Genomic DNA, 24,084 nt, shown 5'->3' on the forward strand with positions numbered 1-24,084 from the left:
AAATGCTTACTTACAAGCCCTTAACCAACAATGCAGTTCAATAAATAGAGTTAATTAAATATTTACTAAATAAACTAAAGTACTTTAAAAAAATAAAAAGTAACACAATAAAATAACAATTATGAGGCTATATACATAATAATAATAACAATAATTTTGCACGCCCAATTTTTCAGTTTTTGATTTGTTAAAAAAGTTTGAAATATCCAGTAAATGTCGTTCCACTTCATGATTGTGTCCCACTTGTTGTTGATTCTTCACAAAAAAATACAGTTTTATATCTTTATGTTTGAAGCCTGAAATGTGGCAAAAGGTCGCAAAGTTCAAGGGGGCCGAATACTTTCGCAAGGCACTGTATCAAAGCTGCAGGCTAAAGTTAAATCTAGACTTGGTTTCCACTATCGTAATCGCTCCTTTCACCCAAGCTGCCAAACTAACCCTGATTCAGATGACCATCCTACCCATGCTAGATTACGGGGACATAATTTATAGATTGGAAGGTAAGGGTGCTCTCGAGCGGCTAGATGTACTTTACCATTTGGCCATCAGATTTCAAATCAATTCAAACTGTATTTGTCACATGCGTCGAATACAACAACTGTAGACATTACCGTGAAAGGCTTTATTGCCACCAATGCTCCTTATAGGACACATCACTGCACTCTTCTGTACACTGGACATCACTGTATACCTGTCGCAAGACCCACTCGTTGTTGATAATTTATAAAAACCCTCTTAGGCCTCACTCACCCCGATCTGAGATATCTACTGCAGCCCTCATCCTCCACATACAACACCCGATCTGCCAGTCACCTTCTGTTAACAGCATCCTGCCCAGGCAGACCAACTATTACTGGATAGGGATCCGTAAGGTGGACGACGTGTGGACCTGGGTGGGGACCAATAAGACCCTGACTAAAGAGGCAGAAAACTGGGCAGACGGGGAACCCAACAACGGGGGGAACAACGAGGACTGTGTGGAGATGTACATCAAGAGAGAGGCGGACACAGGGAAGTGGAACGACGAGTCTTGTATGAAGAAGAAGACGGCTCTGTGCTTCACAGCCTCGTGTCAGAGCGACTCATGTTACCATGGAGAGTGTGTGGAGACCATCAACAGCCACCACTGTAAATGCTCTGAGGGCTTCTACGGAGAGCAGTGTGAACACGGTAAGCAAGCCCAGGATGATATAGTCCAAATATCTAATACAGGCAGTATGAAGCCAACAAGCCCAGGATGATATAGTCCAAATATCTAATACAGGCAGTATGAAGCCAACAAGCCCAGGATGATATAGTCCAAATATCTAATACAGGCAGTATGAAGCCAACTGTTATCACACTCAATGTTCTCTTAATTGTAACTCTTTGCCTGTTTTCCTTTGTTGGCAGTTGTTGAATGTAAAATGGAGGTCACTGTCCCTGCTAAAGCCAGTGTCAGTTGCTCTCACCCCAATGGGAATTTCTCCTTTGACTCGACGTGTCAGTATTTCTGTGAAGAGGGGTACCGGCTGAGCAGCTCCGGGCCTGTGAGATGCACAGCCTCAGAATCATGGTCAGAACAGCCTCCCACCTGTGAATGTAAGTTTTTCCTCTTATAAACCTTATAAATAAGGTGTTCTGGAAAGACTAATAACAGAAGAAAATAAGCTACAATTTGTCATAAACTTTTGATTTGTACTTTCTTTGAATTACTTCAGTGTCTCGCTATCGGTCTTTATACCAGTATGACAGCTTAGACCTCCTGTATTTCAGTTGTTGTGTATCTTGAGTAATGTCTTCATCGTGGCACATTTAGTCAGTTATTACGATCTGCCCTCTCCTCCCGAGTGGTTTTATGCAGTGAACCTGGGATGTATGAACCTGGGAAGGGTTCCATGGCCTGCTCCCATCCCCTGGGCTCCTTCAGCTACCTGTCCACCTGTACCTTTACCTGTGAGGAGGGCTATGAGAGGCTAGCCTCCAGCTCTGCTACCCTGCAGTGTGGAGCCTCGGGACAGTGGAACGACTCACAGCCGCAGTGTATTGGTGTGTACAGGTTCTGGATATCTGTAAACGTAGCCCCCATAACATGTTACATCAAATGTAGTTGCTATAAATATATGAATGACACAGGACATTTTCCATTCAGAAATATCTAGGAGGGCAAATAGAGTTTTGTAATTGTATGACAGTAGAATTGTCTCTGGACACAGACTGACCACTGCACCACTCTGTCTTGCAGCTGTAAGCTGCCCTACCCTCCAGCAGCCACAGGATGGCGCTATCAGCTGTGGAGAAGACTTCACCTATGGAAGCAGCTGTAACTTTAGCTGCTCTGGGGGTTATCTCCTCAAGGGGGCGATCACAGTGACCTGCACATCAGCTGCTGATTGGAGTGAGGAGATACCACACTGTGAAAATGAGGACAAACTTTTTTGCATCTTTAAAATAGATCTGATTTTAACCATTGTCTATATTGACAAGAGTTTTTAAATCAATTTAAACCATTGTCTATATTGACAAGAGTTTTTAAACTCTTAATTAACATGACCACTCTAACATGACCACTCTAACAATGGAAAAACATGTCCAATATTAAGTCATTTTTCTCAAAGTTGCTGAAATGCCATGTGCGTCCACTCATATCAGTGCATTCGTAAAACAACATGTATTTATTTAACTTGGCAAGTCAGATAAGAACAATTTGTTATTTACAATGACGGCCTACCACAGACAACGCTGGGCCAATTGTGTGCCGCCCAATGGGATTCCCAATTACAGCCGGATGAGATGCAGCCTGGATACAAACCAGGGACTGCAGGGATGAGTCTTCCAATGAGATGCAGCCTGGATACAAACCAGGGACTGCAGTGATGCCTCTTCCAATGAGATGCAGCCTGGATACAAACCAGGGACTGCAGTGATGCCTCTTCCACTGAGATGCAGTGCCTTAGACCGCTGCCCCACTCGGGAGCCCCAAACTACCAGGGCCATAAACATAACCTTTACGAAACCTCTATTCAATCAAATAAGCCTTACGTAGCAAGTTAGCAATGACATTTTGTTGTTGACCAAATCCATCTCATTGACCTTCATACTAAAATTCCTCACTTCATGGGCTTATTTTCATGGACAGATTTTGGGCTGAGTAAAACCTCTCACTTCACCTCTTCCTCTCTGTTTAAACTCAGTCAATTTACACATTTACACACAATACTAAAACAGTATAGACTGAGTTTAAATGGAGAGAATGTGGTGAAGTGAGAGGTTTTACTCAGCCCGAGTGTACAAAATCTTTAGAACACCTGCTCTTTCCATGACAAAGACTGACCAGGTGAATCCAGGTGAAAGCTCTCACTTATTGATGTCACTTGTTAAATCAACTTCAATCAGTGTAGACGAAGGGGAGGAGACAGGTTAAATAAGGATTTTTAAGCCTTAAGACAATTGGATTGTATCTGTGTGCCATTCAGAGGGTTAATGTGCAAGCCAAAATATTTAAGTGCCTTTGAATGGGGTACGGTAGTATGTGCCAGGCGCACTGGTTTGAATGTGTCAAGAACTGCAACGCTGCTGGGTTTTTCACGCTCAACAGTTTCCCGTGTATCAAGAATGGTCCACCACCCAAAGGACATCCAGCCAACTTGAAACAACTGTGGGAAGCATTGGAGTCAACATGAGCCAGCATCCCTGTTGAATGCTTTCGACACCTTGTAGAGTCCATGTCAAACGAATTGAGGCTGTCCTGAGGGCAACTCCGTGGGGGGGGGGGTAACTCAATATATATATATATATATATATATTAATATACCGTTTAACAGATGCTTTTATCCAAAGCGAGTTGCAGTCATGCGGGCATCCATTTTACCTATAGGTCTTATCTCCTTATGGATGTCTGCCACACACATGAGCTCTCCAACGACAATCATTTTCATTATTTCATCCACAATTGTTTGTTACCTTTTGTGGTATTTTAATATACTAACCACTGTGTCCTTCTCTCAGCTGTCCAGTGCCCCTCTCCTGTGGTTCCTCTGGGGGGTCAGGTCAGCTGTGAGGCCCCCTCACATCCCTGGGGCTCTGTCTGCAACTTCAGCTGTGATGAGGGTTACGATCACCAGGGGGCCCCAAACATGCAGTGTTCACGGTCAGGGGAGTGGAGCGCTGAAACACCTACCTGCACAGGTATGTTATAACCTCTGTTACTCTCTCTGTGAGACACATTCAAACTGAATATTCTGTGAGACACAACCAAATTGAAATTCTGTGAGACGACCAACTTGGATTTTTGCTGGTCATCAGGACAATATATGTTTATGTAGAGGTTATAAAGGCTTTATGAATGCATCATGAATGCATATCCTACATAAGGGGGCTACCAAAATTCGACCATTCTTGAGAGGGTTGTAATCAGTGATGTGACCAATCAGTTGATTCAGATTGTTTGACTGTTTTCCTCTGTTGTTCCTTGTTTCCTCCAGCCACACCTGAGCCTCCATTGAACCCCACTATCCTAGGCCTGGCAGCAGGGGGCGCTGTGTCATTATCTGGCCTGTCTCTGGCTGCATGGCTCCTCAAACGAATCAGACAGAAAGGTAAACACAGAAGAAGTCCCTTATCTTCTAAACTCACAGTCATTGGCAGGGAATAAGAAAGTTATAAGAAATTCAAAGATATCTCTGATTTGATTCAGAATGGCTTTTTCTTACTTGTCAATACTCATCAATATGCTCTTCATTGCCTCCTTCCAGCTAACAAGATTGATCTGAACAGCACCTCAGACATTGAGGAACCTTTACAGACCTACAGGAACAGCATTGACAGCCTGATATAGAGACCAGCAGGAACAACAGCAGGAACAACAGCAGGAATAACAGCAGGAATAACAGCAGGAACAACAGCAGGAACAACTGCAGGAACAACAGCAGGAACAACATCAGGAATAACAGCAGGAACAACAGCAGGAACAACTGCAGGAACAACAGCAGGAATAACTGCAGGAACAACTGCAGGAACAACAGCAGGAACAACAGCAGGAACAACAGTCGGAACAGGCTGGCTCTCTTTTCAAAGAAGATCTGCTGGTCACCTGGATCACAGTTCCTCAGTATTGTAATGTAGTAGGTTAGATAGCCTTGAATCGTCTGACTGGGAGAGAGGTGCTACGTTGAGTATACAGAATCATCTGTTCTCATGATGGTCCTACAGAAAATGTATTTTTTCTCCCTAAGGGAGTTTTGTATTGAACAAATTGTTCACCACTGGCTGGTATATGACCACAAGTGGACACATTTCTTATGATACTGATTTTGACAGCTATTTTATACAAACTACAGAAAGTTATATATTGTCTTCCCCTGTATAATTATTTGTATTATCATAAATATATTTTTATGATTTTACAAAACTGTGAAATCAATGCCTTTCAGTATTTAAGTTATATTTATTTTTAAACCACAGTCTGTGTGTTACAGAATTCAATTTGATGTTGAAAAAGTGTCTTTTTAAATATAATAAATGTTTCAAACATTGTCAATAATGTTCTTATTTTTTCCATTATTTTCTGTCTGATGCTTTATATTATAGCTGTAAATAAATAGTCCGTGGCTATCTGAGTTCAAATATACCAACAGAGAGCAACATTACTTCAAATACACCAGTAGAATAAGAATAGGTAGAGTGGTACGAAAGGACCCCAAGAGGGCTTCGCTAAGCCCCACGCCCCCCTTGGTTACTTTAGCAACCTCTGACATTTTCCCAGGAATCCCAAATCCCCTTTCAACCACTGGCAAAATCCCCTCAGAATGATCCCAATCTGTGTTTCTAATAAACAATAAAATAAACACAGACTACCCCTTACAAATCAGGAAACTCTTGGGTATGTTGTGTCAGACTTCACTAAGCCCCACGCCCCACTGGGTTACTATGGCAACCATTGACATTTTCCCAGGAAGCCCAAATCCCCTTTCAACCACTGGCAAAATCCCCTCAGAATGATCCCAATCTGTGTTTCTAATAAACAATAAAATAAACACAGACTACCCCTTACAAATCAGGAAACTCTTGGGTATGTTGTGTCAGACTTCACTAAGCCCCACGCCTCACTGGGTTACTATAGCAACCTCTGACATTTTCCCACTTGTTTTGTAATGTTTATGTCCAATGGCCGATGAGCACCGATACACATTTAATCTATAATTTCTCTTTCTCTTGACAAGGATTAAAAGGATTTGTCAGTAGATTGTCGGGTTGATTCATGATGACTGCTAGCTAAGATTTTGAAAGTATGATGTTGACATGATCAGTCCAATCAAAGCTACCTGTAGATATAACGTGATTTGACGTCATTTTTTCTGTGGCTAATGACCTTGAGCCTTCTTGGATGGGCACTTCTAATGTAAGTCTATGGCAGCACCCAAAAGGGCTAGACATTTCGAGGTTTTCTCTTAGACTTTGGGGTGACGTAGTGTCCACATGAGTGACAGAACACTGAGCCAATCACGGCGCAATGCTCCATATTTTCTGCTGGCTTGCCCCACCACCACAGAGAGCACTGAGCTAGGCTGAAACACCTGCATTTTTCTGCCTTACTCAAGAAAACAAAAAAGAGCCCATGTTTGTATGTGGCTTTTTTAATTCAAATAAGTTTGCAAACTGATATATGACACGTATTAATGCCAAAATAACATGCAAAATAACATGCAAAACAGGCAAGCCACACCCTCCCACCAAAACATTCTCAAAACATTTTTTTCCAAAAATGTGGGGCTCAAAACATGAATGACGGGTCACTACTGGTCACACCAGACACTGACTGGTTGTCTGATCCATGGCCCGGCATTCTTTTTAAGGTATCTGTGACCAACAGATGCATATCTGTAGTCCAAAGATTAAGGCCTCAATTGACTGATTTCCTTGTATGAACTGTACAATCTTTGAAATTGTTGCATGTTGTGTTCATATTTTTCTTCAGTGTAGATGATACAGTATCTGTCACCTCATCAGTCACACCTGGACTTCATTACTACCTTGATTACTTACCATTTCAATCTAAGCCTGCAGGGTAGCCTGGTGGTTAGAGTGTTGGCTTAGTAATTGAAAGTTTGAAAGTTCAAATCCACATGCTGATACGTAAAAATCTGTTCTTCTTCCCCTGAACAGGCAGCTAACCCACTGTTATTGAAAATAAGACTTTGTTCTTACCTGACCTGCCTAGTTAAATAAAACAATTCTAGCCTGAAAGCTAACCCTCATTCTGGCTTTCACCAGCCGTCTTTCATCCTAGCCTGAGAGCAAACTCTCATACAGGCCGTCTTTCATCCTAGCCTGAGAGCTAACCCTCATACAGGCCGTCTTTCATCCTAGCCTGAGAGCTAACCCTCATACAGGCCGTGTTTCATCCTAGCCTGAGAGCTAACCCTCATACAGGCTGTCTTTCATCCTAGCCTGAGAGCTAACCCCTCATACAGGCCGTTTTCATCCTAGCCTGAGAGCTAACCCTCAGGCTACAGGCATCCTAGCCTGAGAGCTAACCCTCATACAGGCCGTCATCCTAGCCTGAGAGCTAACCCTCATACAGGCTTTTCATCCTAGCCTGAGAGCTAACCCTCATACAGGCTTTAACTTTTCATCCTAGCCTGAGAGCTAACCCTCATACAGGCTTTAACCGGCCGTCTTTCATCCTAGCCTGAGAGCTAACCCTCATACAGGCCGTCTTTCATCCTAGCCTGAGAGCTAACCCTCATACAGGCCGTCTTTCATCCTAGCCTGAGAGCTAACCCTCATACAGGCTTTCACCAGCCGTCTTTCATCCTAGCCTGAGAGCTAACCCTCATACAGGCCGTGTTTCATCCTAGCCTGAGAGCTAACCCTCATACAGGCCGTCTTTCATCCTAGCCTGAGAGCTAACCCTCATACAGGCCGTCTTTCATCCTAGCCTGAGAGCTAACCCTCATACAGGCTTTAACCAGCCGTCTTTCATCCTAGCCTGAGAGCTAACCCTCATACAGGCTTTAACCAGCCGTCTTTCATCCTAGCCTGAGAGCTAACCCTCATACAGGCCGTCTTTCATCCTAGCCTGAGAGCTAACCCTCATACAGGCTTTCTTCTTTCATAATAACAACCATATTTGCAGCATAACATAGATTTTTTGGTATGGTAAAGTCCATGCTTCCACATCTCCCCTTTCTGGTTAAACATCTACAGGGAATATCAATTAAATAGCTTTGAAGATATCAACATCCTGCCCTTTTCCTCTGCATTTACAGTGTACGCCAACCTTTACAACAACCGTTATGACTACTAAAAATGTCACTGAAGTTACCAAGCAACACTGTGTATGATTGCATTCAAAGGTATTAAGTGGTTATACTCAAACATATGTTAAACTGTTGGAAAGGGATTATTTCTCATCCTGTTATTGCTCATAACTGAGTCATCCTAATTAGAATCCATTAGGGATTATCAAACCTTTATCAGACGCCTTGTTGAAATCTCTGTTTCCTCACCGGCAGTATTAACGTCTTGGCCTAAGGAATGGGGGAACTTCTAGGAGTTAAATAACCAGTTCTGCTGACGTAGATGTTCAGAGTGTAAGTGAGTCCAATCAGGAAGGATGTGAGCCATGGTAGTCAGTGCAGGCAGCCAACAGGAGTCTATAGTGTTGTTTCCCATCACACAGACAAGGTTGTCTGTCTCCCTGTATCCTCATGACAAGTTGTCTGTCTCCCTGTATCCTCAAGACAACCTGTCTGTCTCCCTGTATCCTCATGAGAAGTTGTCTGTCTCCCTGTATCCTCAAGACAACTTGTCTGTCTCCCTGTATCCTCATGATAACCTGTCTGTCTCCCTGTATCCTCATGACAACTTGTCTGTCTTCCTGTATCCTCATGACAAGTTGTCTGTCTCCCTGTATCCTCATGACAACCTGTCTGTCTCCCTGTATCCTCATGACAACCTGTCTTTCTCCCTGTATCCTCATGACAACCTGTCTGTCTCCCTGTATCCTCATGACAACCTGTCTGTCACCCTGTGTCCTCATGACAACCTGTCTGTCTCCCTGTATCCTCATGACAACCTGTCTGTCTCACTGTATTCTCAAGACAACCTATCTGTCTCCCTGTATCCTCATGACAACCTGTCTGTCTCCCTGTATCCTCATGACAACCTGTCTGTCTCCCTGTATCCTCATGACAACCTGTCTGTCTCCCTGTACCCTCATGACAACCTGTCTGTCTCCCTGTATCCTCTCAAGCTGTGCATATCCTTTAATAAAAATGCAGAAACAGTCGTGGGTTAGTCAAATTCTACACATGTTATAACAACACCTAATTCAATGAAATGAACTTGAAATAGAGGTTGACTTGACATAGTACATTTATCAACTGTTTAGCTTACAAAATGATGACTAGTTAATAGTTTATACACCCCACTCTTCATGACAACAAATGCTTGATGTGGTGTTAGCCAGACATTTCAAAGGAGTGAAAGAGACATTTCAACACCAGCTCAGTATCTGTGAGTCTCTGCCCAGGCCAGAGGCTGTTGTTGATGTGAGCTTCCTGCTACCTCATGTTTTGTTTCCTGTTGCAGCCTGGGCTTTGGGCTCTGGCACCTGCTCAGAGAAACCGTTATCTGTCTGACCGACACAATAGGATAGAGTCCAGATATCTAAAAGAGGGAGGGAGAAAGAGGGAGAAAATTTGCAAGTTGGAAATTCCAGAGTATCTGATTCACGCCCAGGCAGTGTCATAACGATGAATTCCGGTCTTTGGCCGTTGTTGAAGTGTGGGTTGGTGTATATATATATGTATGCACAGAGTACCAGAGAGCAGTATCATTTCATCCACTGGATCAGACTAGAAACATATCCTTTGGAGATTTACCTGCAAAAGAGCATCACATTTTAATCTTACAATGGTAAGTACTGTTGAGAGAATTGGTTTATGCCTTAAAATTAAGATGCACCAGTTAGTTTATATACATTTCAGACAGCCAATGCATTTATCAGTCTGTAAGGTATGGCTTGATGTTGTTTCCACAGGACTTCTGCTCTGCATCACAGCAAACCAGAAGCCCCAGCTCATGGATCACCCTCATCCTCCTGTACTCAAGTAAGAAACACATTTCAATAGATCGATGCATTTCTAAAATCCCACTCATGTAAACTCATTCATGTACTGTATGTCAATATGGACCTTTTTGTCATTCCTCAGTTGTCACCATGTGCACTAGAGTAGAGGGCTGGTCCTACCATCACTCCAACAAAACTATGAACTGGGACACTGCTAGAAAGTGGTGCACGGAGCACTACACTGACATGGTGGCCATCCAGAACCGTGGAGAGATCTCCCACCTTAACAGCATCCTGCCCAGGCAGACCAACTATTACTGGATAGGGATCCGTAAGGTGGACGACGTGTGGATCTGGGTGGGGACCAATAAGACCCTGACTAAAGAGGCAGAGAACTGGGCAGACGGGGAACCCAACAACATGGGGAACAACGAGGACTGTGTGGAGATGTACATCAAGAGAGAGGCGGACACAGGGAAGTGGAACGACGAGTCTTGTATGAAGAAGAAGACGGCTCTGTGCTTCACAGCCTCGTGTCAGAGCGACTCATGTTACCATGGAGAGTGTGTGGAGACCATCAACAGCCACCGCTGTAAATGCTCTGAGGGCTTCTACGGAGAGCAGTGTGAACACGGTAAGCAAGCCCAGGATGATATAGTCCAAATATCTAATACAGGCAGTATGAAGCCAACTGTTATCACACTCAATGTTCTCTTCATTGTAACTCTTTGCCTGTTTTCCTTTGTTGGCAGTTGTTGAATGTAAGATGGAGGTCACTGTCCCTGCTAAAGCCAGTGTCAGTTGCTCTCACCCCAATGGGAATTTCTCCTTTGACTCGACGTGTCAGTATTTCTGTGAAGAGGGGTACCGGCTGAGTAGCTCCGGGCCTGTGAGATGCACAGCCTCAGAATCATGGTCAGAACAGCCTCCCACCTGTGAATGTAAGTATATCCTCTTATAAACCTTATAAATAAGGTGTTCTGGAAAGACTAATAAGAGAAGAAAATAAGCTACAATTTGTCATAAACTTTTGATTTGTACTTTCTTTGAATTACTTCAGTGTCTTGCTATCGGTCTTTATACCAGTATGACAGCTTAGACCTCCTGTATTTCAGTTGTTGTGTATCTTGAGTAATGTCTTCATCGTGGCACATTTAGTCAGTTATTACGATCTGCCCTCTCCTCCCCAGTGGTCTTATGCAGTGAGCTGTATGAACCTGGGAAGGGTTCCATGGCCTGCTCCCATCCCCTGGGCTCCTTCAGCTACCTGTCCACCTGTACCTTTACCTGTGAGGAGGGCTATGAGAGGCTGGCCTCCAGCTCTGCTACCCTGCAGTGTGGTGCCTCGGGACAGTGGAACGACTCACAGTCGCAGTGTATTGGTGTGTACAGGTTCTGGATATCTGTAAACGTAGCCCCCATAACATGTTACATCAACTGTAGTTGCTATAAATATATGAATGACACAGGACATTTTCCATTCAGAAATATCTAGGAGGGCAAATAGAGTTTTGTAATTGTATGACAGTAGAATTGTCTCTGGACACAGACTGACCACTGCACCACTCTGTCTTGCAGCTGTAAGCTGCCCTACCCTCCAGCAGCCACAGGATGGCGCTATCAGCTGTGGAGAAGACTTCACCTATGGAAGCAGCTGTAACTTTAGCTGCTCTGAGGGTTATCTCCTCAAGGGGGCGATCACGGTGACCTGCACATCAGCTGCTGAGTGGAGTGAGGAGATACCACACTGTGAAGGTAAGGACAAACTTTTTTGCATCTTTAAACTAGACCTGATTTAAACCATTGTCTACATTGACAAGAGTTTTTAAATCAATTTAAACCAATGTATTTATTGACAAGATAGACTTCTGACCACTCTAACAATTAAAAAACATGTCCTCAAAGACGGAAGTCAGGCAGGAGATGGCGAGAACAGGTGGGACCATTCTAGCCAATGAGAGGGCATATATGCGTGTGAACAACAGACCATAGAAACAGATTGAGGACTCATCTCTGTATATCAATCAAATGTATTTATAAAGCCCTTCTTACATCAGCTGATATCTCAAAGTGCTGTACAGAAACCCAGCCATAAACCCCAAACAGCAAGCAATGCAGGTGTAGAAGCACGGTGGCTAGGAATAACTCCCCTAGAAAGGCCAGAACCTAGGAAGAAACCTAGAGAGGAACCAGGCTATGAGGGGTGGCCAGTCCTCTTCTGGCTGTGCCGGGTGGAGATTATAACAGAACATGACGAAGATGTTCAAATGTTCATAAATGACCAACAGGGTCAAATAATAATAATCACAGTGATTATCGAGGGATCAACAGGTCAGCACCTCAGGAGTAAATGACAGTTGGCTTTTCATAGCCGATCATTCAGAGTTTCTCCACCGCTCCTGCTGTCTCTAGAATGTTGAAAACAGCAGGTCTGGGACAGGTAGCGCGTCCGGTGAACAGGTCAGGGTTCCATAGACGCAGGCGGAACAGTTGAAACTGGAGCAGCAGCATGGCCAGGTGGACTGGGGACAGCAAGGAGTCATCAGGCCAGGTAGTCCTGAGGCATGGTCCTAGGGCTCAGATCCTCTGAGAAAGAAAGAAAGAAAGAAAGAAAGAAAGAAAGAAAGAAAGAAAGAAAGAAAGAAAGAGAAATAAAGTATTAGAGAGACCATACTAAAATTCACACAGGACACCGGATAAGACAGGAGAACTACTCCAGATATAACAGATTGACCCTACCCCCCGACACATAAACTACTGCAGCATAAATACTGGAGGCTGAGTCAGGAGGGGGGCTATCTGGGCCATTATAGAGTCTGTGACAGCATAGACACATTTAGTCATGTATTGCGATCTGCCCTCTCCTCCCCAGTGGTCTTATGCAGTGAGCTGTATGAACCTGGGAAGGGTTCCATGGCCTGCTCCCATCCCCTGGGCTCCTTCAGCTACCTGTCCACCTGTACCTTTACCTGTGAGGAGGGCTATGAGAGGCTGGCCTCCAGCTCTGCTACCCTGCAGTGTGGTGCCTCGGGACAGTGGAACGACTCACAGCCGCAGTGTATTGGTATGTACAGGTTCTGGATATCTGTAAACGTAGCCCCCATAACATGTTACATCAACTGTAGTTGCTATAAATATATGAATGACACAGGACATTTTCCATTCAGAAATATCTAGGAGGGCAAATAGAGTTTTGTAATTGTATGACAGTAGAATTGTCTCTGGACACAGACTGACCACTGCACCACTCTGTCTTGCAGCTGTAAGCTGCCCTACCCTCCAGCAGCCACAGGATGGCGCTATCAGCTGTGGAGAAGACTTCACCTATGGAAGCAGCTGTAACTTTAGCTGCTCTGAGGGTTATCTCCTCCAGGGGGCGATCACAGTGACCTGCACATCAGCTGCTGAGTGGAGTGAGGAGATACCACACTGTGAAGGTAAGGACAAACTTTTTTGCATCTTTAAACTAGACCTGATTTAAACCATTGTCTACATTGACAAGAGTTTTTAAACCAATGTATTTATTGACAAGATAGACATATGACCACTCTAACAATGGAAAAACATGTCCAATATTAAGTCAAGAACTGCAACGCTGCTGGGTTTTTGACGCTCAACAGTTTCCCGTGTATCAAGAATGGTCCACCACCCAAAGGACATCCAGCCAACTTGAAACAACTGTGGGAAGCATTGGAGTCAACATGAGCCAGCATTCCTGTTGAATGCTTTCGACACCTTGTAGAGTCCATGTCAAACGAATAGAGGCTGTCCTGAGGGCAACTCCGTGCGGGGGAGGGGGTATGAATGCATATCCTACATAAATGGGCTCAGTGATGTGACCAATCAGTTGATTCAGATTGTTTGACTGTTTTCCTCTGTTGTTCCTTGTTTCCTCCAGCCACACCTGAGCCTCCATTGAACCCCACTATCCTAGGCCTGGCAGCAGGAGGCGCTGTGTCATTATCTGGCCTGTCTCTGGCTGCATGGCTCCTCAAACGAATCAGACAGAAAGGTAAACACAGAAGAAGTCCCTTATCTTCTACACTCACAGTCATTGGCAAGGAATTAGAAAGCTATAAGAAATTCAAAGATATCTCTGTTTCTTAACACAGATTTGATTAAGAATGGCTTTTTCTTACTTGCCAATACTCATCAATATGCTCATCATTGCCTCCTTCCAGCTAACAAGTTTGATCTGAACAGCACCTCAGCCATTGAGGAACCTTTACAGACCTACAGGAACAGCATCGACAGCCTGATATAGAGACCAGCAGGAACAACAGCAGGAATAACAGCAGGAACAACAGCAGGAACAACTGCAGGAACAACAGCAGGAACAACAGCAGGAACAACAGCAGGAACAACAGCAGGAACAGCAGCAGGAACAACAGCAGGAACAACAGCAGGAACAACAGCAGGAACAACAGTCGGAACAGGCTGGCTCTGTTTTCAAAGAAGATCTGCTGGTCACACCTGGATCACAGTTCCTCAGTATTGTAATGTAGTAGGTTAGATAGCCTTGAATCGTCTGACTGGGAGAGAGGTGCTACGTTGAGTATACAGAATCATCTGTTCTCATGATGGTCCTACAGAAAATGTATTTTTTTCTCCCTAAGGGAGTTTTGTATTGAACAAATTGTTCACCACTGGCTGGTATATGACCACAAGTGGACACATTTCTTATGATACTGATTTTGACAGCTATTTTATACAAACTACAGAAAGTTATATATTGTCTTCCCCTGTATAATTATTTGTATTATCATAAATATATTTTTATGATTTTACAAAACTGTGAAATCAATGCCTTTCAGTATTTAAGTTATATTTATTTTTAAACCAGTCTGTGTGTTACAGAATTCAATTTGATGTTGAAAAAGTGTATTTTTAAATATAATAAATGTTTCAAACATTGTCAATAATGTTCTTATTTTTTCCATTATTTTCTGTCTGATGCTTTATATAATAGCTGTAAATAAATAGTCCGTGGCTATCTGAGTTCAAATATACCACCAGAGAGCAACATTACTTCAAATACACCAGTAGAATAAGAATAGGTAGAGTGGTACGAAAGGACCCCAAGAGGGCTTCGCTAAGCCCCACCCCCCCTGGTTACTTTAGCAACGTCAGACATTTTCCCAGGAAGCCCAAATCCCCTTTCAACCACTGGCAAAATCCCCTCCGAATGATCCCAATCTGTGTTTCTAATGAACAATAAATAAACACAGACTACCCCTTACAAAGCAGGAATCTCTTTGGTATTTTGTGTCAGACTGTCATTACAATTGCTTCACAGAAACCTGGTAAAATGATGTGTGTAGTGCAGCTAGCCATTAAATGGCTCTGAATTCACCTTCAGCATACAGTCAAAGCTATAACCACAGAAAGCACATGATGAAGATAGGCAGAAACTGCTTCTCCTATAGAAATCCCTGATAACACTCATAGGAGATGTCATTGCAATAGTGGCTGGCTAAGCTCATATGTAGAAACACATCATTGGGTCTAACGGTCTTCTCACACCAAACTGTGCATGTGTAGGCCATCAAATCAAATACACTCCTTTGATATAAAGTTGTTTTTGACAAAAAAGAAAACACGTCAGTTTGTAACTTTCACAAGGTTGGAGTAATAACATCCTCAACTACTTATTTAAAAAAATAGTTACTCTGCTATAACCACCTTTGGTGCTAATTAGGGCACTCAAATCATATCTACAGCAGATGGGATGTCGACAGCAGATGGGAGTTGTATTCATAACATTTCTAACTAGCTAACATACATTTTGAGAGCAAGTTATTGTGAGGACAGATGCTGGGAGACAAGAAGCAAGTACAGGGAGTGAACATTTAATAAATAAACGACATGAAGGACAGATATAGGGTAGTGTAACCGATGTGACATGGCTAGGTAGTTAGCGGTGGTGCTCGCTAATAGCGTTTCAATCGGTGACGTCACTCGCTCTGAGACCTTGAAGTAGTTTTTCCCCTTGCTCTGCAAGGGCTGTGGCTTTTGGAGAGTAATGGGTAAAGATGCTTCGAGGGTGGCTGTTGTTGATGTGTGCAGAGGGTCCATGGTTCAAGCCCAGGTAGGGGTGAGGAGAGGGACAGAAGCTATACTGTTACATTGAGGATGTTGACCTGGATCACTGGTTGCTGTGGAAAAGGAGGAGGTCAAAAGTGGGCGTGAGTGTAACCGTTGTGAAATGGTTAGCAGTGGTGCGCACTAACAGCGTTTTCGATCAGTGACGTCACTCGCTCTGAGACCTTGATGTAGTTGTTCCCCTTGCTCTGCAAGGGCTGTGGCTTTTGTGGAGCGATAGGTAACAATGCTTTGAGGGTGGCTGTTGTTGATGTGTGCAGAGGGTCCCTGGTTTGAGCCCAGGTAGGAGTGAGGAGAGGGACGGAAGCTATACTGTTACAAGGGCAATCAACAAAGTGAAGGAGTCCAGGTTAGTCCAATGAGCACTGATGCGCGTAATGATGGTGATAGGTGTGCGTAATGATGGACCGGCTGAGGCGTGGGAGCCCAACGAGCCAGCTGAGCTGTCGGAGCACGACGAGTTGGCTGAGGCGTGGGAGACCGACGATCCTGCTGAGCCGGGGGAGCCTGACGAGCCGGCTGAGACATGACGTTGGATGGGAGCCTGCCGAGCCAACCAAGACAAGGAAACTTTTCGAACAGCTAAGGCGTGGAAGCCTGACAAGCCAGGTGATATACCCCCGGTTTCTTCGGCAGCGGCAACCAGACCCGACGTCACCAACGACGTCACCAACAACAAACAATTCTAAAAACTCCCTGATGCTTCAAATATGGGTGTCAGCATTCTGTGAGGACAGACATTGGGAGATGAGAAGGAAGTATAGGGAGTGAATATTTCATAAATTACCGACATGAAACAAACAAGGACGGTGTCTGGACAGGGGAAAACAAAACGACAATAATGCTGACAGGGGTAACAAACTGAGGAACAGACAGATATAGAGGGGCAATCAACAAAGTGAAGGACTCCAGGTGAGTCCAATGAGCGCTAATGCGCGTAATGATGGTGACAGGTATGCGTAATGATGGGCAGCCTGGCATACTCGAGCTCCAGAGAGGGGGAGTTGGAGCAGGCATGACAGTTATATTATATTAAGTGGTTAGCTAGCTAGGGTTGGCAACGTTTTGTGGCCAATGAGACTGAGAGCTAGCAAACCAGCTGATCTACCAAATAATGTAACAAAGTATCATTTAGGATTTGAAAAAATTATCCAACAGGCTCTGTATTTCAGGAATCACAGTATCAAGTAATCCTGCTAAACTGTTCAGTGATTTAGCCATTTAAACATGATTTGTTTTTATGAAAATAGCCCTAACTGGCTTTCATACGATTTAAAGGTGAGCTCAACTTGTTTGAGGTGTTGGACTCAATTACATTTCCTATCCATTGGAACACTGTTAATGAATGCATCATGGTGGCGGTGGGGTTATGGTATGGGCAGGCATAAGCTACAGACAACAAACACAATTGTATTTTATGGACGGAAATTTGAATGCACAGAGATGATGTGACGAGATCCTGAGACCCATTGTCATGCCATTCATCCGCTGCGATCATCTCATGTTTCAGCATGATAATGCACAGCCCCATGTCGCAAGGATCTGTACACAATTCAGAGAAAGCAGAAACTGTCCCAGTTCTTCTATGGCCTGCATACTCTCGTGGAAATTTCCTGTATTTACCAAATCATGAGAGCAAACCACACACAAGTCAGAGTTAGTTATCACAAAGTCCATCTTTAATTATATGAGCTCCATCACAACCCTGTGACTCTCAGATCAATTCAGTGTCTATAAACGAATTCTCTGAGAGTCCCTTACACATTGCAACTGAGATCCTTTATAGCAAAGACACACATAGCCAGACAGCATTGGCATAATTTATCGTTCAGCTTTGTCTCCTAAACTATGTCCTTTTCTCAAACTCAGAACCTAAACAAATCCTCCATATCAACAGGCCATATATCAATCCATCCTATCTTGACAAGATCACAGAGACTGGCACACAGACATTGTGGAGCCAAGAGATACACGCTTGACCTCTCCCCTCTCTCCGGCCCAAGCAACTTAGTCTTGACAGAGAACAGATACTGCAACCCCGCCACAGTATTATACAAACACATTCTGATGAGAAGTAACTTACAAACATATGATGAACACTAAAACATCTTACCTATGTTACCAACTAATTCTGATTATTCCCCAACAATACTCATCAGACATGTCATCAATTGAGCATGTTTGGGATGCTCTGGATCGACGTGTATAACAGCGTGTTCCAGTTCCTGCCAATATCCAGCAAATTCGCACAGCCATTGAAGAGGAGTGGGACAACATTCCACAGGCCACAATCAACAGCCTTGATCAACTCTATGCAAAGGAGATGTGTCTCACTGCATAAGGCAAATGGTGGTCACACCCAGTGGCGATTTTAGCATGTAAATCTTGGTGGGGCAAAACCTAAAATAACTGGGATGCATGCCAGTAAAGCCACTACACAACACAACACTAAACAATACATTAATTGCACTGTAACGGTGACAAATGGTGACAACAAACTGTTAGTGCCTACATAATGCTGTCCCAACATCTTACCACTGCTACACCTGGTTATCAGCGGAGTTTTGTCTGGCAGCGAAACAGTTCATTCAGCCTCATTTACTGCCTTTTAAAGAAACATAGCTTTTATGGCTGACTTGCTTAAACAAATGTGGTTTCTAATGACAATTGTGAAGTACAAGTAATCTGTAATTTCGATTAAGACATTAATGTGCTAGCTTGGACGGACAATATAACTATATATGTTTTTCATACTTTCGAAATGTACAGAACATGGGCTGTTCTTACAGTATTCTCCCTGTACACCAAGTCAGAACAGCAGATGAAATTAAGAGGGGTAAATAGACCAAATTATTAGAGTGAGGCACAATGGGCAAAAATGTAATTTTGTTTTATTTAACCTTTATTTAAACAGGAAGTCGCATTGAGATTAAAAATCTATTTTACAAGAGAGCCCTGTACTCATTAAAAATAAAAACAGAATATTAAAGCAACATACACATGTTTATAAAACAATATAATTCAGCACAATAAAAAACAAACATTTAATAAAAGCAATCAACTGCAACTACGTAGAGGTCGTCAATCAATCATTTAAACTTCCTGAGTGACATCAGCACATCTATCTGCAGTGAACTCTGCAGATTGTTCCACAAATTAGGGGCAAAAAAACTAAACGCAGATTTTCCCAAATCTGTGGAGACCGGAGGGATCTCTAGTTGTATCTGTTCCTGTGAACAGGTTTGATAACTTATGATTCTTAACTTTATTAATGATGTTACATATAGAGGGAGTTTCTGTCAGATTGCTTTGTAAATAAATAAAAGAGAATGCAGCTTTCTTCTTACAGACAGAGAGGTTCATCCCAGATGTTTATACAGACATTCTTCTTACAGACAGAGAGGTTCATCCCACATGTTTATACAGACATTCTTCTTACAGACAGAGAGGTTCATCCCACATGTTTATACAGACTGTCTTCTTACAGACAGAGAGGTTCATCCCACATGTTTATACAGACTGTCTTCTTACAGACAGAGAGGTCCATCCCACATTTTATACAGACTACAATGATGAATCCTAAAATTGTCCCCTGTGATAAAACGTATTGCTGAATGGTAGACTGTTAGTGGAATTCTAAATTCCTCTGTAGTATTTCCCAATCAGAATTATTACTCTGTCAATGCATTCTAAAGGGATTGTAAGACCCAATATTTTTATAAGAAATGGACAGAGTTAAAAGTCAGGTAACAGCGTTTAATTCAAGAGAGTACTGAAGCAAAATACAAAGAACCTTACATTTTAAAGAGACAACATAAAATGACATCATCAGTTTCCCACACCCTCTCCGATCCACACAATAGCGCAGTGTTTTCATGTCCGGAGATGTCTTCTACTCCCCTCATAAACCAAACATTCCAATCTGTCTAAAAGATATCTTCTCCTCCACTAATGGAATATCAAGGACCATTCTTATCCGTCAGAAAAGATATATCATCCCTCTCCCTTAAACTTCCCGCAAGGTACAGACAATTAATTTGTTTTACTTACATTTTCAGTAACAGCTTAACCAAGAACCCATACATTTCATACCATAACATAATAGTATTAGAATAAATGGTTCTTAAATAAATGTATACATAATTAATCATTTCAACTATAATTTCCTCCAACATAGACTGTGTCCAAGGGTTTTAAAACAGAGGTTGTGCCGCATGCATGTAAACAATATCACCAACATCCAATACAGGGAGAGGCGTTGTTTGAACAATCATTCTCCCATTTGTAATACTAAGGCTTGATTTATTTCGATATAAAAACTATCTTGGATCTTAACTTCTTTGTCAGATTTTTATATGTATTACGAATGACAACTAACATCTTACTACACAACATAGACTTAGTATTACTTAGCTACATATCTCCCTGGCATATTACATCATTTATGCAGCAGCATACTATACATTGTTGGACTCACCTTGTTGTGCTGTGTTCACTTCAACAGGAAAGTGGTGCGGCGGTCCTTCGAGGGAAAATTTTGTCATCAAAGTCTGGCATTCTCTGGATTTATGGGTCTTTCAAAACAACTGGAGGCTGTATTTACAATCCTGAGTTGGATGACTGTTCGAAACGTATTTTCCAAGTTGGAGCTAATTTATTCCCGACTTCCCAGTTGTCTTGAACTCACTGAAGTCAAAGTTTTCGCACTTCCAAGTTAACAGTTATTGGGAGCGAGGCACAAATCATGCTTCATTGACAGCATGGCCAATGTCGAATGTTTATCATTTTAAACTTGGAAAAGAGCCCCTTAATCCCAGATTTGGGACCACACAGCCACTGTCACTGATTCCTTCCAAACCAATCGCTGAATTTGCGATTTCCAACTTGTTTTGTAATGTTTATGTCCAATGGTGAATGAGCACCGATACACATTTAATCTATAATTTCTCTTTCTCTTGACAAGGATTAAAAAGGATTTGTCAGTAGATTGTCGGGTTGATTCATGATGACTGCTAGCTAAGATTTTGAAAGTATGATGTTGACATGATCAGTCCAATCAAAGCTACCTGTAGATATAACGTGATTTGACGTCATTTTATCTGTGGCTAATGACCTTGAGCCTTCTTGGACGGGCACTTCTCATGTAAGTCTATGGCAGCACCCAAAAGGGCTAGACATTTCAAGGTTTTCTCTTAGACTTTGGGGTGACGTAGTGTCCACATGAGTGACAGAACACTGAGCCAATCACGGCGCAATGCTCCATATTTTCTGTTGGTTTGCCCCACCACCACAGAGAGCACTGAGCTAGGCTGAAACACCTGCATTTTTCTGCCTTACTCAAAAAAACAAAAAAGAGTCCATGTTTGTATGCAGCTTTTTTTAACTCAATGATAAATATATATTTTTTTTTACATTGTTTGCAAACTGAAATGTGACACGTATTAATGCCAAAATAACATGCAAAACAGGCAAGCCACACCCTCCCACCAAAACATTTTCATAACATCTTTTTCCCAAAAATGTGGGGCTCAAAACATGAATGACGGGTCACTACTGGTCACACCAGACACTGACTGGTTGTCTGATCCATGGCCCGGCATTCTTTTTAAGGTATCTGTGACCAACAGATGCATATCTGTAGTACAAAGATTAAGGCCTCAATTGACTGATTTCCTTGTATGAACTGTACAATCTTTGAAATTGTTGCATGTTGTGTTCATATTTTTCTTCAGTGTAGATGATACAGTATCTGTCACCTCATCAGTCACACCTGGACTTCATTACTACCTTGATTACTTACCATTTCAATCTAAGCCTGCAGGGTAGCCTGGTGGTTAGAGCGTTGGCTTAGTAATTGAAAGGTTGAAAGTTCAAATCCACATGCTGACAAGTAAAAATCTGTTGTTCTTTCCCTGAACAGGCAGTTAACCCATTGTTATTGAAAATAAGACTTTGTTCTTACCTGACCTGCCTAGTTAAATAAAATAATTCTAGCCTGAAAGCTAACCCTCATTCTGGCTTTCACCAGCCGTCTTTCATCCTAGCCTGAGAGCTAACCCTCATACAGGCCGTCTTTCATCCTATCCTGAGAGCTAATCCTCATACAGGCTTTAACCGGCCGTCTTTCATCCTATCCTGAGAGCTAATCCTCATACAGGCTTTAACCGGCCGTCTTTCATCCTAGCCTGAGAGCTAACCTTCCTACAGGCCGTCTTTCATCCTATCCTGAGAGCTAACCCTCATACAGGCCGTCTTTCATCCTAGCCTGAGAGCTAACCCTCATACAGGCTTTAACCGGCCGTCTTTCATTCTAGCCTGAGAGCTAACCCTCATACAGGCTTTAACCGGCCGTCTTTCATCCTAGCCTGAGAGCTAACCCTCATACAGGCTTTAACCGGCCGTCTTTCATCCTAGCCTGAGAGCTAACCCTCATACAGGCCGTCTTTCATCCTAGCCTGAGAGCTAACCCTCATACAGGCTTTCTTCTTTCATAATAACAACCATATTTGCAGCATAACATAGATTTTTTGGTAAAGTCCATGCTTCCACATCTCCCTTTTCTGGTTAAACATCTACAGGGAATATCAATGAAATAGCTTTGAAGATATCAACATCCTGCCCTTTTCCTCTGCATTTACAGTGTACGCCAACCTTTACAACAACCGTTATGACTACTAAAAATGTCACTGAAGTTACCAAGCAACACTGTGTATGATTACATTATTAAGTGGTTATACTCAAACATAAACTGTTGGAAAGTGATTATTTATCATCCTGTTATTGCTCATAACTGAGTCATCCTAATTAGAATCCATTAGGGATTATCAAACCTTTATCAGACGCCATGTTGAGATCTCTGTTTCCTCACCGGCAGTATTAACGTCTTGGCCTAAGGAATGGGGGAACTTCTAGGAGTTAAATAACCAGTTCTGCTGACGTAGATGTTCAGAGTGTAAGTGAGTCCATTCAGGAAGGATGTGAGCCATAGTAGTCAGTGCAGGCAGCCAACAGGAGTCTATAGTGTTGTTTCCCATCACACAGACAGACAACCTGTCTTTCTCCCTGTATCCTCATGACAAGTTGTCTTTCTCCCTGTATCCTCATGACAACTTGTCTGTCTTCCTGTATCCTCATGACAACCTGTCTGTCTTCCTGTATCCTCATGACAACCTGTCTGTCTCCCTGTATCCTCATGACAACCTGTCTGTCTCCCTGTATCCTCATGACAACCTGTCTGTCTCCCTGTATCCTCATGACAACCTGTCTGTCTCCCTGTATCCTCATGACAACCTGTCTGTCTCCCTGTATCCTCTCAAGCTGTGCATATCCTTTAATAAAAAGGCAGAAACACAGTAATGGGTTAGTCAAATTCTACACTGTTATAACAAAACCTAATTCAATGAAATTAACTTGAAATAGAGGTTGACTTGACATAGTATATTTCTCAACTGTTTAGCTTACAAAATGATGACTAATTAATATAGATTAGATTAGATTAGATTATGCACCCCACTATTCATGACAACAAATGCTTGATGTGGTGTTAGCCAGACATTTCAAAGGAGTGAAAGAGACATTTCAACACCAGCTCAGTATCTGTGAGTCTCTGCCCAGGCCAGAGGCTGTTGTTGATGTGAGCTTCCTGCTACCTCATGTTTTGTTTCCTGTTGCAGCCTGGGCTTTGGGCTCTGAGAAACCATTATCTGTCTGACCGACACAATAGGATAGAGTCCAGATATCTAAAAGAGGGAGGGAGAAAGAGGGAGAAAGTTTGCAAGTTGGAAATTCCAGAGTATCTGATTCATGCCCAGGCAGTATCATAACGATGAATTCCGGTCTTTGGCCGTTGTTGTAGTGTGGGTTGGTGTATATATATGTATGCACAGAGTACCAGAGAGCAGTATCATTTCATCCACTGGATAAGACAT

General features: G+C 42.8%; 1 protein-coding gene across 1 annotated transcript in view; it reads left to right on the top strand.

Annotated features, from left to right (window-relative positions):
- LOC112251671 (P-selectin-like) overlaps positions 1 to 24,084 on the top strand; it is a 65,351-nt gene that overhangs the window by 2,528 nt on the left and 38,739 nt on the right. The window contains exons 2-16 of the mRNA XM_042322731.1: positions 740 to 1,170; positions 1,393 to 1,581; positions 1,831 to 2,028; positions 2,225 to 2,377; positions 3,988 to 4,167; positions 4,464 to 4,577; positions 4,734 to 4,796; positions 9,878 to 9,900; positions 10,025 to 10,094; positions 10,197 to 10,688; positions 10,807 to 10,995; positions 11,245 to 11,436; positions 11,633 to 11,809; positions 12,927 to 13,118; positions 13,315 to 13,491. Coding sequence (XP_042178665.1) covers positions 740 to 1,170; positions 1,393 to 1,581; positions 1,831 to 2,028; positions 2,225 to 2,377; positions 3,988 to 4,167; positions 4,464 to 4,577; positions 4,734 to 4,796; positions 9,878 to 9,900; positions 10,025 to 10,094; positions 10,197 to 10,688; positions 10,807 to 10,995; positions 11,245 to 11,436; positions 11,633 to 11,809; positions 12,927 to 13,118; positions 13,315 to 13,491 — 2,840 coding nt within the window. The remainder of the gene's footprint in view (positions 1 to 739; positions 1,171 to 1,392; positions 1,582 to 1,830; positions 2,029 to 2,224; positions 2,378 to 3,987; positions 4,168 to 4,463; positions 4,578 to 4,733; positions 4,797 to 9,877; positions 9,901 to 10,024; positions 10,095 to 10,196; positions 10,689 to 10,806; positions 10,996 to 11,244; positions 11,437 to 11,632; positions 11,810 to 12,926; positions 13,119 to 13,314; positions 13,492 to 24,084) is intronic.

This window comes from Oncorhynchus tshawytscha, linkage group LG05 (genome assembly GCF_018296145.1).
Source record: "Oncorhynchus tshawytscha isolate Ot180627B linkage group LG05, Otsh_v2.0, whole genome shotgun sequence".
Classification (NCBI taxonomy): domain Eukaryota; kingdom Metazoa; phylum Chordata; class Actinopteri; order Salmoniformes; family Salmonidae; genus Oncorhynchus; species Oncorhynchus tshawytscha.